The 16,426-nt window shown below is 44.2% G+C and overlaps 2 protein-coding genes across 5 annotated transcripts in view; one reads left to right on the forward strand and one right to left on the reverse strand.

Annotated features, from left to right (window-relative positions):
- The window catches only part of LOC127597287 (uncharacterized), a 339,203-nt gene that overhangs the window by 249,658 nt on the left and 73,119 nt on the right, over positions 1-16,426 (forward strand). The gene's annotated exons all lie outside the window — the stretch shown is intronic.
- pdgfc (platelet derived growth factor c) overlaps positions 1-16,426 on the reverse strand; it is a 54,545-nt gene that overhangs the window by 21,519 nt on the left and 16,600 nt on the right. For both annotated transcript variants that reach the window (XM_052060139.1, XM_052060131.1), the window contains exon 2: positions 5,824-6,016. In XM_052060139.1, the coding sequence (XP_051916099.1) occupies positions 5,824-6,016 (193 nt within the window). The remainder of the gene's footprint in view (positions 1-5,823; positions 6,017-16,426) is intronic.

Below are 16,426 nucleotides of genomic sequence, written 5' to 3' on the forward strand. Positions count from 1 at the left end.
ATCGTCGGCCACATAGGAAAATTGCCCAAGTAATTTTTCAATATTTTGAGAAAACCAGAAAAAAAACCTTACATTTTAGAACTCCCATTGCTATTTTGACTTTGGCACTTATGCTGTCTGATGATGTACGTTATTTAAGTTATACGAAATACAATCATATTTTGTTGTACGAGTATCACATTCAGTTGAATCCTGACATGAGCACGATCTTAAATGATGTCAGCAAATACTGTATGAACTTTTGGAGGGACGCGGGGGAAGGCTGGGGGGGTCCATCCACCATCCATCCATCCATCCATCCATCCATCCATCCATCATCTACCGCTTATCCGGGGCCGGGTCGCGGGGGCAACAGCTTTAGCAGGGAAGCCCAGACTTCCCTCTCCCTAGCTACTTCTTCCAGCTCTCCCCGGGGGATCCCGAGTCGTTCCCAGGCAAGCTGGGTGACATAGTCTCTCCAGCGTGTCCTGGGTCTTCCTCGGGGTCTCCTCCCGGTGGGACATGACCGGAACACCTCACCGGGGAGGCGCTCAGGAGGCATCCGAATCAGATGCCCAAGCCACCTCATCTGGCTCCTCTCGATGTGGAGGAGAAGCGGCTCGACTCTGAGCCCCTCCCGGATGACTGAGCTTCTCACCTTATCTCTAAGGGAGAGCCCGGACACCCTGCGGAGAAAACTCATTTCAGCCGCTTGTATCCGGGATCTCGTTCTTTCGGTCACGACCCATAGCTCGTGACCATAGGTGAGGGTTGGGACGTAGATCGACCGGTAAATTGAGAGCTTCGCCTTTTGGTTCAGCTCCTTCTTCACCGTGACAGACCGATACAACGTCCGCATCACAGCAGACGCTGCACCGATCCGCCTGTCGATCTCCCGCTCCCTCCTACCCCCACTCGTGAACAAGACCCCAAGATACTTGAACTCCTCCACTTGGGGTAAGATCTCCTCCCCGACCCGGAGGGGGCACTCCACCCTTTTCCGACTGAGGACCATGGTTTCAGATTTGGAGGTGCTGATTTTCATCCCAACCGCTTCACACTCGGCTGCGAAACGCTCCAGTGAGAGTTGGAGAGCCCCGTTTGAAGGAGCCAACAGCACCACATAATCTGCAAAAAGCAGGGATGCAATACTGAGGCCCCCAAAACAGACCCCCTCAACGCTTCGGCTGCGCCTAGAAATTCTGTCCATAAAGGTTATGAACAGAATCGGCGACAAAGGGCAGCCTTGGCGGAGTCCTACCTCCACTGGAAACGATTCCGACTTACTGCCGGCAATGCGAACCAAACTCTGACATCGGTGGTATAGTGACCGAACAGCCCGTATCAGGGGGTTCGGTACCCCATACCCACGAAGCACCCCCCACAGAACTCCCCGAGGGACACGGTCAAACACCTTCTCCAAGTCCACAAAACACATGTAGACTGGTTGGGCGAATTCCCACATACCCTCAAGGACCCTGCTAAGGGTGTAGAGCTGGTCCACTGTTCCACGGCCGGGACGAAAACCACACTGCTCCTCCTCAATCTGAGGCTCGACTTCCTGACGGACCCTCCTCTCCAGCACCCCTGAATAGACCTTACCAGGGAGGCTGAGGAGTGTGATCCCTCTGTAGTTGGAACACACCCTCCGGTCCCCCTTTTTAAAAAGAGGGACTACCACCCCGGTCTGCCAATCCAGAGGCACTCTCCCTGTTGTCCACGCGATGTTGCAGAGGCGTGTCAACCAGGACAGCCCCACAACATCCAGAGCCTTGAGGAACTCCGGGCGGATCTCATCCACCCCTGGGGCCTTGCCACCGAGGAGCTTTTTAACCACATCAGTGACTTCAACCACAGAGATAGGAGAGCCCACCTCAGAGTCCCAAGGCTCTGCTTCCTCCAAGGAAGGCGTGTTGGTGGAGTTGAGGAGGTCTTCGAAGTACTCTGCCCACCGGTTCACAACGTCCCGAGTCGAAGTCAGCAGCGCCCCATCCCCACTGTACACAGTGTTAGTGGTGCACTGCTTCCCCCTCCTGAGACGTCGGATGGTGGACCAGAATTTCCTCGAAGCCGTCCGGAAGTCGGCTTCCATGGCCTCACCGAACTCTTCCCACGCTCGGGTTTTTGCCTCGGCGACCACCGAAGCCGCGGCCCGCTTGGCCAATCGATACCCATCAGCTGCCTCTGGGGTCCCACAGGCCATAAAGGCTCGATAGGACTCCTTCTTCAGCTTGACGGCATCCCTTACTGCTGGTGTCCACCAGCGAGTACGGGGGTTGCCGCCACGACAGGCACCAACCACCTTACGGCCACAACTCAGATTGGCCGCCTCAACAATAGAGGCACGGAACATGGTCCACTCGGGCTCAATGTCCCCCGCCTCCCCCGGAACATGGGAAAAGCTCTGTCGGAGGTGGGAGTTGAAACTCCTTCTGACAGGGGATTACGCCAGACGCTCCCAACAAACCCTCACAATACGTTTGGGTCTGCCAGGACGGACCGGCATCTTCCCCCACCATCGGAGCCTACTCACCACCAGGTGGTGATCAGTTGACAGCTCCGCCCCTCTCTTCACCCGAGTGTCCAGAACATGCGGCCGCAAATCCGATGATACAACTACAAAGTCGATCATCGAACTGTGGCCTAGGGTGTCCTGGTGCCAAGTGCACATATGGACACTCTTATGTTTGAACAAGGTATTCGTTATGGACAATCCGTGACGAGCACAGAAGTCCAATAACAAAACACCACTCGGGTTCTGATCGGGGGGGCCGTTCCTCCCAATCACGCCCCTCCAGGTCTCACTGTCATTGCCCACGTGAGCATTGAAGTCCCCCAGCAGAACAAGGGAGTCCCCAGCAGGAGTACTCTCCAGCACACCCTCCAGGGACTCCAAAAAGGGTGGGTATGCTGAGCTGCTGTTTGGTGCATATGCACAAACAACAGTCAGGACCCGTCATCCCACCCGAAGGCGGAGGGAGGCAACCCTCTCGTCTACCGGTGTGAACCCCAATGTACAGGCACTGAGCCGGGGGGCAATGAGTATGCCCACACCTGCTCTGCGCCTCTCACCGTGAGCAACTCCAGAGTGGAAGAGAGTCCAACCCCTCTCGAGAGAACTGGTACCAGAACCCAGGCTGTGTGTGGAGGCAAGTCCGACTATATCCAGTCGGAAATTCTCTGCCTCACACACAAGCTCGGGCTCCTTCCCTGCCAGAGAGGTGACATTCCATGTCCCAAGAGCTAGCTTCTGCAGCCGAGGATCGGACCGCCAGGGTCCCCGCCTTTGGCTGCCGCCCAGCTCACATTGCACCCGGGGGGTGCGGCGGGGGGGGGGGGGGCGTCCAATCATACTATAATTTCTTCCGGCACTTTCTCTTTTGAGTAGGTGTTCATTGTCTTGTGGAGGTAAACACAAATAAATATTTGATTATAGCTGTGCATACAAATCGACCTCATGTGGTCACCAATTGCACTAGATGACAATAATCGAGCCTCCAGTACTTGTCCAGGACTCTCCAGAAAGAAGTAGCCGGCATTAACCACCCCCAACTCCTTCCGCTTCCTCTTGCCCTTCATCATCCATCTGTCCACCTTGCCCTCATTTGTTTCCTGCCTCCTGCATAACATACAGTCAGTGGTGATGTACTGTATCTGCGTAAAGGCACACACAGCCGTCATCGACCGGCTCCTTCTTTTAATGAAATGGCACCAGAGGCAAACACGAGCCGTAATTGAAAGTGACCCGTACGAGAAGACAAATGTAGTGTGTACGACGCAGTGGCGATTGCTCTCGGAATGCAAGGGAAGCTCGGCTTCCCCTAAAATGTCAAAGAATAAGTGATCAAATATATGAATGTAAATGTAATTGTGTGTACATGTCATTGACTAAGTATGTGTTACAACGTGCTCAACTTTTGTTCCGAATCAGCTTCTTATTACTGGTTACGACACGACTCCCTTCTGTTTCATTCCCGCAGCGTCGCTGTGCTTTAAACGGTGGACGCTGAGCGTACGCAAGGCGTCTACTGCCCGGACGCCGAGCGTCTCGAGATTCAGGGTAGGTTGTGCCAACTCGTTGAACGGAAACGAGTCATTGGATATAAGCTGTTTTTTTAGTCCCGCGTCCCTGAGACTGGTGGTAGTGGGAGGGTACCGGATGCCAGGCTTTTCTGCATCAGATTGGATGATCTGTCTGAGCCTGTGTGCCAGTTTGATTGACATTGAAATGAGCCAATCACCGACCTTTTAGTGTAGGCATCCTTGTGAGCAATTTTCCAATTCACATTCTGTTCTGAGTTGAGCTGGAGACTTCTCCTAATCATTTTAGCGACACTCTTTGTTGTAAACAACTAGCGATAAATTAATCTTTTATTTCTGGTGGGTTTTATTGTAGTTCCTGTAGGTGTAGGACACTAATTAAGTCCCAGATCATTTTCTTGAAAAGGAACGGAGAGTAGAATTCACGTATAAATAAACGGACACATTTTATGATGTCGGCCCAAATTGAGCTTCCCCTCTTTGACAGCCCAGCATCCGCCACTGGTACGATGTATGTGTGTGTGTTACTGTGAGCCGCCGTTTGTATTGACGCAGTCCGAGTCAAATTCGCTGCTGTGTATAATTTTCAATATGGTGGTCTGAACCAGTATGAAACCCGGAGGCCATTTCACAAATGGACTCACGCCCACTCTAAATCTTGAAAGGCAGACAACCTCACATGATCCAACACTGACCAACTGTACAAGCGGTGATCTGCCATGCCTACGGTATTCAAATCAAAGTCGTTTGTTTACAAAATTGGTGGAAACCTCCCAAAACTCAAACAAACAATGGAGGAAAACAACCATCTCTTGCTAAGGTCATGTATTTTACCCAACAAAATATTGAGGATGATCCGTTCTTCCACTGTTTGATGAAGACGTTCATGACTTTTGCTGAATTTTTTTCACCATCATTTGGGATCTTACATTATTCAGCAGAAGCCTCACAAGACTTCAGTCAGTCTCATGATTTAGCAGATTTAGAAGTCTTTCAGATTTAGAAGTATTTTATGAATTTGCAGGAAGACTGACAAGACTTGGGGAAACGCCATCAAATGGAATTCTCTGTGATACGATAAAGTCTCGCCTGATTTAGCTGATTACTTCCGCAATTCCATGATTCATCATAGGTCTGTAAAGATTTTAAGAAAGTCTCATGAGATTGAATAGAAGAATAGAAGCATGCGATTGGCAGAAATCTCACAAGATTTCATGAGATCTCATTTCATTTGGCGGTCTCGTGATTTATTTGTATTTTTATTTTTTTTTAGGAAATATTTGCTTGATTTAGCTAGTGGTACCAGTAGGTGATTCAGTAGAACTCTTACAACATATGAGAACGTCTTTTCTGATTTTGCTGAATGTTTTACAATGTTTTATGAAGTCTGAGTTAGGAGTCTCTTAAGATTTGAGGAAGTCCTGCATAGTTATATGGCATTCTAGTAAGATTTGAGGACATCTTGAGTGCTTTAGTGGTAGTCTCACAAGATTTAACGAAGTTTTGTGTGATTTTACAGAAATCTCACCTGATTTGAAAAGGTCTTGTGTGATTTTCCAGAATTAAAGATCTACGACCATCTCATGTGATCTCACATACACTCAATGACAGATTTTGCTAACTTTTTCAGAGCAGTCTTTTAATATAATGGAAGCCTTATCAGATTTGATTAATGCTTGTGCAATTTAGCAGAACTCTCATGACATTAGAGGAATGCTCATGTGATTTCGAAAAAATTCGATTCACGTATCAGTCGTTGCGACAATTTAAGGAATTATGACACCCAGAGGGTGTTTTCCTTACTTGCATATTCCGTCCTCGGAGTCTTCCAAGCCAAATCTCTCATCAAAGGTAAACTGAATCCTCATGTTGCTCGCCGCCACCAGTCTCCACACCAACACGATGTTCCTGGGGTAAGTGAGAGGGAAATCCGGGCTATGGATCGTCCCCTCTCCAGACACCATGATCACCTTCTCCTGATGGGACTCCTGCACTCCTAAAAGAGAAAAAAAACAACAAATGAAGGAATGCTTTGCGGACGAAAATGGCGATAAACTGTCACAGACCTCGCTGAATTGAACACTTTAAACCAGGGATGTCAAACTCATCCATCGCGCGGGCCACATTTTAGTTACCGTTTTACTTAGAGGGCCATTATGACTGAAGCCATATAAAGAAGTCAAGAATAACTGTTGATTGAAATGTCGTTTAAGTTATTTTCACGAGGGATTTGTTAACAAGAAAATGCTTCGAATATCCATCCATCCATCCATCCATTTTCCATTCCGCTTTATCCTCACAAGAGTTGTGGGCATGCTGGAGCTCCCAGCTGTCTTAGAGCAGTAGGCGGAGGACACCCTGAACTGGTTGCCAGCCAATCGCAGGGCACACACATACGAATCATCCGCGCTCATACTCACACCTTTGTGACAATTTTTGAGTGGTCAATCAGCCTGCCATGTATGTTTTTGGAATGTGGGAAGACAACGGAGTACCCGGAGAAAACCCACGCAGGCACAGGGAGAACATGCAAACTCCATACAGGAAGGCTGGAGCTGGAACCGAACCTAGTACCTCCGCACTGTGAGGTCGAAATGCCAACCACTTGACCGGGCCACCCATCTTAGAATATCTCTCTTATTTATTACATATGAGAATTAAAATGTTTAGTAGACATTTTAGAAAGGATCATGGAAGTTGATATGTTTGAGCTGCTTTCCCGGGCCACGTAAAATGAGGTGGCGGGCCAGATCTGGCCCCTGGGCCTTGAGTTTGACCCTCGTGGTTTAAACTAAATTAGACAACCAAGGAATTGTATCTGGCGAGGAGACAGTCGGCAACAATGCAGAGACTTGAGCCAATTACACATATCATATGAAATATTTACACCAGGAAGAAGTAACATAAGGAATATTATATGGAGATTTTATAGAGTCTCGTATTGTCTGAATAGGTTTGATGAAGTATTTTGTCAATTCAGGAAAGATTTAAGAAAGTCCCACCTGATTAGCGCAAAATTTTAAAAAGTCCTGGATGTTTTGTTTTTGTTTTTTGTTTTTTTTGGGGGGGGGGTGTTGGTATTCATACAAGTCGTTCAAGTCTTGCACGACTTCATTGAATTCTCACAACTGTTCAGAATGTCTTGCGTCATTTGGGGGAAATCCCACGCGATTAAGAAAGTCTCATTTGATTTTGTGGAATTCTTGTGAGAATTGTGAACATTTTATGTGAATTTGCGTTGGGTAATTCTTGCAACAATTGAATAATTCTTCTGTGGTGTACCTGAGAACAGGTCTGGCAAGATTTGAGGACGTTATGTGCAATTAAAAGAATTCTCGCAAGATGTACACAGGCTTCTAATGAATTTGCATAAGTATTGCATAGTTTGGAGAAATCTCATGAGATTTGACGAAATCTCATGTGATTTATGGATCAGATTTTTTTTTTTTTTCATGATTTGTCAAAATTTTGAAGTCTAGTGGAGGTCTCACTTGATTCACCGGGAGACTTTGGTTACATTCAGACTGCAGGCAAATATGACCCAAAATCGATTTTTTTTTTTTTTTGCCTGAATGGCTCAATTTCCATCGTTTTTAAAGTCAACCTGGGTCACTTTCACATGTGGTCTTAGATCGGATATGTATTAGATTTTTCTGCAATGCGAATTCTGTCGGCAAGGTCGCAATTATCTGATTTAGATGTCATCAAAAGCCCAATATGCGCTCCACGCAGGTGGGGGAGAGTTCGTGGGAGGGAGACTTGATCTTGGAGGGAGATCTGTGAATCTGCCAAGTTGTTTTAAGGAACAGTGTTGACTTTATATTTGATTTTAATTTAATCCCACCTGAAACATAAATCATAAAGTGGACATCTGTGGTGAGAATAGTAATTCAGCCACGCAAACGGTTCATTTATTGCATGTGGCAATGACGTGATGTCATCTTTAGTAGACGTGTCCGTGAAATGAGGCGATCAAAAAGCTTTGCCTCATTTCCCCAATATATTTTTACTTGCTCCCACACCACTCTTCCGCAGATACGAGATGATGAAAAGGTGAGGCCCTACTCACTGCACCATATTTACTTCCATATACACTATTATGTAGGTCACATCATCTTTTCTGCACATGCGGGTGCATTTGTTTCACACACCAGACAGACTGAGGTCACAATTAATACATAATTACACCCCTAATTTTTTTTTCTTCGATTTTACCCCAAAATCTAAACTGAGCATTAAGACCTACAAACGGAACCTAGATGCGTTTATTTTATTTCAGCACCGAATATATAACATTATGATACCGGTTTGTGAATAAATCACTTTTTAATGGACTTACTTTACTCTGTGAACCCAAGCAGCTTTTTGCGAGTGAGAAATGAGAGTGTCAAACTGCAGTATTTCCTTTGGGTATAAACAGCACAAAAGGCGCGAAGGTCACTTGAAACTCCTCAATCAGAGCACCCTATAAGATGACTGTTAATATTATATTCCTCAAAACAAACAGATACATCCTGCTGATGGAATTTGTTGTTTATGTATGCCCCCGTGGTACATGCTTTTCCAGATACATTTATAAATGAGAAACTAGTTGCTGTGATTCATTATTATTATTCCTCGCTTGCTGGCTTTAGAAAATAACAAGAAAACAAAAGCATTATGCCACGTGAATAACAAACACCAGAAGATCTTAATAGGCCAACTCAGGTCAGGATCCAGATTCACACGTGCAGCAGGTGGGTGTTTGCAAGGTAGGCAAGGAGTGGGAAACATATTGGTTAACATTTTAATAACGGTGATGCCAACCAGCAATGGGATTAAAACTGATTAATTCGATAGAATGAGATGATCATTTAACTGCTCATATTTAAAAAATATATAGGCAAATATTTCTTTCAATACAAGGTGTCGAGTTTGTTTAGTAAATGACACTGTATTTTGACTCATTTATTTTAACACTGGACTGCATCAAAAACTAGACACTAATGACATGTATACATCAATAACATGGATATTTTCTAAATGAATTTTCGCACTGAATCGAGTGGTAACATTCATTTTTCCCCATATGCACCAGTTGTTCTGTTAGTTTCTATATGCTATTTTTTATTTAATTATATGGGGGGGGGGTCACTTTTGCGAAGCTATTAGCCAGTTACTACTATCTACTACAACTCAGCATGTGTATATGGCATATGTTTGAACTACATAAGCAAACACTCTGTTGACACGAAAACTCAGAGAAACTGAGCAAATGTCCATATGCACCCTTTCCTTCCATCCATTCATTATCTGACACTTATCCTGGGGCAACAGCTTCAGCAGGGAAGTCCAGGCTTCACTCTCCCCAGCTACTTATTGCAGCTCTTCCTGAGGGATCCCAAGGTGTTCCCAGGCCAGCAGGGAGACATAGTCTCTCCAACGTATCCTGGGTCGTCCCTGGGGCCTCCTACCGGTGGCATATGTCCACAACACCTCACCAGGAAGGCGTTTAGGAGGCATCCTAATCAGATGCCCGAGCCACCTCATCTGGCTCCTCTTGATGTGGAGGAGAAGCGGCTTGACTATGAGTGCCTCTTGGATGACCAAGCTTCTCACCTTATCTCTAAGGAAGAGCCCAGACACCCGGCGGACGAAACTAATTTCAAGCCAAGTCAAGTCAAGTCAACTTTACTTTCAAATGTGCTACATGTGCGACATACAGCACAGATGAAATTACTTTCCTCTCAACCACAGGAGTGAGAGAAGCCGTCAAAAGAAGAGTTAACATAAAATGACAAAATAATACAACACAACACATGAGACAGACCGTCGTGCAATTTCGACTGCTTGATTCAGGATGTTTTTCTTTCGGTCAAGACCCATAGCTCGTGACCATAGGTGAGGGCATGAATGTAGATCAAGACCACCTTGAGAGCTACTTTATGTGTCCTGATTGTGTGAAGGGCCACCAAACTGATACATATCTGAAATAACATATTTGTGCAAATTACCTCTAAAAATATTAGAATGTGATATTTTTAATACTTGATTTTAAAATTTCAGACTCTGACCATGTTAAAGAGTTTTCACAATACTGCCAGTATTTGCATTTTTGAATCATAATTGCTACTAGCAAATCACAATGTCCTAGCACTGGCGGGCTACTCATGTGGTCCTCACGGGACACCTGGTGCCTGCGCAGACCACGTTGGTGACCCAATGCATTCTATAGAAAATTGTGACACACGTCAGAAAGTTCTTCCAATTCAAATCAATCATGAATATACTTTGGAAATAACAAAATTGTATTTTTTATGACACTTGTTTTTCAGTTTTAACTTAGAACTCCTGATGTACAAAGAAAAAACAAGTCATAGCATTGTTTACAGTGCAGCTATCATTCAACCTCATTCAATACTTCAAATAGAAAAAAGTATGTAAACCTGAATAGAAAAAAAACTACATTGGATTGCCTTTGATGCTTTCATGTGGGCTTGGTAGCCAGCCAAGTGGGACGCCATTGAATCACACTACGCCAACAAAAACAAAAAAAAAGGCTTTTGCATGAAAAGATTCTTTCATAAAGACAGCAAACTAACATTTGGCACAGCAATACCTCCTGCAGGGCAAACACACATGCATGGGAACACTGCATAATCCCTCCTTTTCTTACACTGAATCCAATTAAAGCGCAATCGTATCTAGTGAGCAGACACTTGTCCCGGCACGCCATACTCTGCTGAGGTCTTATCAACATTCTTGGAGCAAGTGGCAGCGAAAGGGACCATGTTTAATTAACTGTTCCAGGTTCGGGAGGTCACAAATTGAGGGGTTTGTCTTGGCCTCCAGCAGTCGTGTTTTTAATTACCCTCCACTTTTTCCCCACTGCCATAAGAGACGTTATCACGATGGGAGAAAATGGGATTCGCCAGACACGGCATCATCTGTTAAATGTTGACTGAAACATGTCGGTTTTTACATAACGAAGGGCATAGCAACTAATAATTGTCATGTTTCGCTCTAAACTAAAAAAAGGAAATCGCTTCGTGCATAACATCAAAAGCGAGAATAAGTGGATCCCCGAAATAGCAGACACCGAAAAAAGGGTCTTATCACAAAGTAATATTTATTACAAACCAAAATGATACCGTCTAACAGAAAGCGGTGGTTACTAACGAAAACCAGGAAACAATATAATGAGACAACAAAAAGGGCTTGCAAAAAACGGCAAGGGAATTGATTAGGCAAATTACGATTTATATTCCCAATGGGACGTCGAATAATGTAAAGGTCAGTAATGGTACATCAGTAGCGCTTTCTAAAATACATGGGCAACAGCAGTGGCACGGCATGCAATACTCCGGCAACAAGTCGACCGCCGGAGTGCCTAGATATAGCAGGTGCAATCACCGACAAATAGGCAGCAGGTGTGCAGGCGGCCGAAATGGAACGTCTGCCGCCTGCTGCCCAATACGAAACATGACAATAATTTTCAGCAGCTCCTATATTTTGTTGGTCTACTTCTTCCTTTCATAACTTTGCTGCTGTGAATTGTGAATTTCTCCATTGCGAGACTAATAAAAGTTTTCTTATCTTATCTTAATACATTTACTTTAATTGTTACATATTGTAGAAAAAAGTACTTTTAATTTCTTGTATACAAATATTTGGCTCTCTCAAGTGCATCACGGGTGAAATTAAACAATGGAATCTATTTGCCTACTTCGAAAAATGTGTCTGTGAGCAAGCCCTTCTGCACTTGTTGATGGAACAAGCAGGGCTAATTTACATTATAACCGCCCTAACACCAAGTTTCTTTGCTTGTGACATTATCAGTTAGGCTGGGCAAAGGTACAGAGCCACTTTCAAGCGATGGCCGAACAACCCTGTCTGAAAAAATATCATGGTGTTGATATTGGATGCACCAATTAGCATAAGCAAACAGTGTTAACTGACGAACAATGCTGCTATTAGTGAGTAATTGAACCCAAAAAAATTTTAATTGCCTATAAATGGCACAAGGTGGCAGAAAAGCACAACTTTGATCTACTCATTTCATCATAATTTCTTGCCACAAAGATGTTACAAAATGGTACCAAAGTGAAAAAAATGCATCATAAGTCTCCTTTAAAGGAACACATTTTAATTCCCAATGGTACACCATACAAGTTGAAGTAAAAGTAGACTTTTCTTCACATTTTCATCAACAGGGGGTCTTTTCACTGAAGCACCTCATCATGGATATGTACCATGTGACTTGCAAATGGCCTCACCTCTGGGGTCTTCTTAAGATCAGAGGCGCAGCCGTTCCTCCCGGGGGGTGAATTACCTCAAACATGACTTTTCTTTGACCTACTTACCCACCCACCCCTCGCAGTGAGGGAAGTGGAGGCGGCTATTAAGGCAGGAAGTCAATGCGGATGAATAGGTTGCCGTACAGTGCGGCCATTGTGCTTTGTTCGCACCTTCCATTCACGCTGTTGAACATTAACCTTTCCACTGCAGCACCCATACATGCGTGCAAGGGGGCAGTTCTAGGGACCCCACCCACCGTAACAGGGACATGAATGAACTCTGTGGGTAGGTAGCTAACAGCGCTGTTCTTGAAAATAGCAAATTTCCTCAAATAGATGCCGTCCCTTCCAGTAGAAGCTGGGCGGTCATCCACTAAACACAAATGAAAGACTACCTTTTCCCCATCAACAAAAAGGGGTCCTAATTGTCTTAGTTCAGCCTTTTTCAACCCAGGTGCTAACCAAAACAGCAGTATGCTTTGAAGGTGTCATGTTTCGGTTTGTGACCAAGAGGTGGAACTGTGGGGCTTTTCCCTGCAGCTGCACACCTGTTGGTCGTTACATAATTAGTGCCTTTAAAAGGACTCCCAGCCCGAACACGCAGTGTCGTGTCATTGTTTGCTCTTGGCTTCTGTCATGTTTGTTTCAGTCATGTTTAGTTGATTGTTAGGTTTTAGCTTCAGTCATGTTTTGGTCATGTTTTTGTTATTGAGAGTTTTTAGTTTCTGCCATGGTGTTTGTTTGTTACTTTTGATTCGTTTTGTTTTCATGACTTTGTTTTTGATTTAGTTTTCTGTGTTTTATCATTACACTTCTTCCAATACAACCTGCTCCTCCCTCCTGCCTGCTTTTTGGGGTCTACTACCACCTTGCTACGTGACAGAAGGACAATTTAAGTCCAGAGTCGACACCCTGATCCTTGCCTTTTTAAGTTTGTTTTAAACTCCAGTGTCACTTGACATAAATGTCTTTAAATCAAAAGCTCCCTCTCACTTATAACTAACTGTATTATACTACAAATAGTCACAATGTGTCAGATACAGAAGTAAAATGATTACATACATTTTTCACGGCATAGAAGAGTACAAAAATTCAAATCTGAGGGTAACAAACAACTCGGAAAGACAAAATTCTTCATTAGTACAGGACGGAGTCCTTCAAGAGAGTGAAGATCATGGCGTTTTCTGTAAAAGGTAGAAACACTCTTTCAACCTTTTATTAAGAAGAAGCCAAACAATAAAAATCAGGTGTTCAGGGGAGGAATTGAATTCAGAGGTTGACAATCCCAGAGAAAGGATACCCTTTAGAATACCCCTCAATTCTCCACTCAAAAACTACTACTGAATAGAGTTCCTCAAGGAGGTGTTTAATGTACGTTTTCTATAAAAGGGAGAAAAGCTCCTCGATTCTTGTTGCAAGACAAAAACAAACAGTGATCGAAGGTGTTAAAAGTACAAAGTTGAAATCTGAATGTGACATTCCCCAGTGAAGAAACAGCGTACCCCCTAAATTTCTTCAACAGCACTGAGTGGAGTTCCTCAAGGAAGTGTTTGAGGTGCATGAAGGTTTCTATAAAAAGTAAAAAATGATTTCATTTAGGATACCTGCTTCTTAGTGAATACATTTCAAAGTGCAAGGCCATTTTATGGGAGCCACACCAACTAACGAGACAACGTAAACCAACAAAGGATGAATTCACTTTTTTTTCACGATTATTTTGAAATTAATGCCAACATCTGTTACCTGTTAGGAGTCCCGCAGGTGCAGTGAATTCCCAGGCCCTGCTTAGCTACTATCTATGGCTTTAAAGCTTATAGTCCGTTGCCCGTACATGGCTGCAAACACACGGTGGGAATCTTTGGTAGCATGAAGTATTAATAATTAGGCATGTGCGGCACAGTTGTGCAGTGAGTTCATCTCCCAGGCATGTTACAGGGACGCTGTCGGAATCTACCCAAGTACTGGAAAAATATGAAGACACTTAATTGAGTAAAATGTAAACTATTTAAAAATTCAAATTTGAGTGGGCTTGAGCACCCAGTGACAGACTGTCAAAATGACTGGGGTTGTATTTCAGGAATGATCACCTGTTGGCAGGCCAATAAGGCGTTATGAAAAATAATGCAAAAACTTTAAAACTTCAAAACTTTAGCTGTAATACATTTTTACCGAGCAGCCGGACATTTTTGGCGGTGTGTCTACCATAATAGACCCACCAAAAAAAGGCATGCTTGAAAATACACAAAGTCTTCCCCTTTGTTTTGAAGTAGGCAATTCTCATTCAAAAATCCATCCTCCAAAGCGATTTTCACTGAGCAACATAAAATTTGGCCAGCGTGTCTACAATGAGTAGAACCAGTGGCGGTTCTGGGGGGGGGGGGGGGGCAGTGCCCCTGTAGCACTGATTCTGGCCCCCCCTGTGACGCCCCCTCCGAGCGTAGATTACACAGTCGCGCCGAGTCGCTGACGCGAAAGGTGGAACCAAAAGTGCGTGATTTAACATTCTCATCGGACCCTTTAGTGCACTGCATCACTGGATCTCATCACACTGTAATGGTATGACTACAATTTCAAAGTTTGAAGAAATAAAAAGTCAAATAAGATTTTGAATCTGTCTTTTTAGCGCTGGGTTGAAGGCCCCCCCCCCCATCAAAACCCCTGGCCCCAGCCCGGCCCCCACAGTGAAATTGATCCAGAACCTCCACTGCAGTAGACCTACAAAAAGTCTCAAAACTTATACCCGAAAAGTCACAGGAAGGCAGCCACTTCAGTTATAACACGCTCTTTATGGATCATTGTCTATTTCACAGCACTTTTTGCACATATAGGCTTTTTACAGCTTTTCTATAGTGAGCAGTTACATCGTTGGACTTGTTGGAACATATTAATTTTATTTAAAGCTCTAATGAACACACATGCGATAAATCCTTGCATAAGTGCCACAGCTGCACAATGTTAATGGCAATGACTGCACACACACACGCACACACACAGACACACACAGAGCAATATGCATTTTCTCCCACACCCACCGGGCTCCGACCAGTCCCTGAGGGCCTGAAATTCACGACCGCAGACTTTCTCCCTCCTTCTGCTGCTCAAGTTGCAAGAGCACTGCACACCCAAGAGCACCTCCAAGTGATTTGCGCGAGGCTCTCATTAGTGCCAACACTTGTTGTGTGGCATCCGGCCACAGGAAGATTGAGTGTCAGCTGTAATTCTGTCTGTGACTAGATGAAGACATGGAACCACCTTCTGGCTTCTGTCTGAAGATTTCACTCAGTATAAAAGCCATTTTACCCTAAACTAGTGGTTCTTAACCTGGGTTCGATCGAAACCTAGTGGTTTGGTGAATCGGTCTCGGGTTTCGATAGCGCCTATGCCATACAATTAAATAAAAAAAATACTCATGTCTTGAAATTTGATTTACTGTTTTCTGTTTGTAATAAAATGTCTTGAATGTGTAAAAAAAAATCATCTTTATTTTTCACTAATGAAAGGTTCAGTGAATGTGCATGTGAACTGGTTGGGTTCGGTGCCTCTAACAAGAACCACTGCCCGAAACGTATCTCTTACAATCATCGGCCTCTTCATTAGGTACACTTTCACACTAAACTTAGATTCAAAACTATTTATAGCACGATGAGATCCAATATGAGTTTCAAGGAAAGAAAAAGCTTTTATTGAGATAACACACAGTTTGGATTGAGAATGTCAGAGAGGTACTCATTTCAAGTTAAGTCAAGTCAAGTCAACAGTATTTATAGAGCACTTTCAAACAGCTTTCGCTGCATACAAAGTACTGTACATGGAGCAATTTAACATGCACAATAAACAGTAAGACAAATCGGTAATACATTTGATGATTTGTTGATTTCAGTGGTTGTTGCAAGCTTATTTAGTTAACGTTTTCCTCTTTGTTGTTGTAGTTGGATGAGGTTTGATTATTTTCAGATCCCACAGGGAGAAAAAACAAGGCATTGTTTATTTAGGCATTGTAAATAATAACAATAATAATAATAATACAAAGATGGTCCACTGGTTAGTGTGTCAACCTCACAATGCAGAGGTCATGAGTTCTATCCCGGCCCCGGCCTTCCTGTGTGGAGTTTGCATGTTCTCCCTGGGCC

This window comes from Hippocampus zosterae, chromosome 1, assembly GCF_025434085.1.
Source record: "Hippocampus zosterae strain Florida chromosome 1, ASM2543408v3, whole genome shotgun sequence".
Lineage (NCBI taxonomy): Eukaryota > Metazoa > Chordata > Actinopteri > Syngnathiformes > Syngnathidae > Hippocampus > Hippocampus zosterae.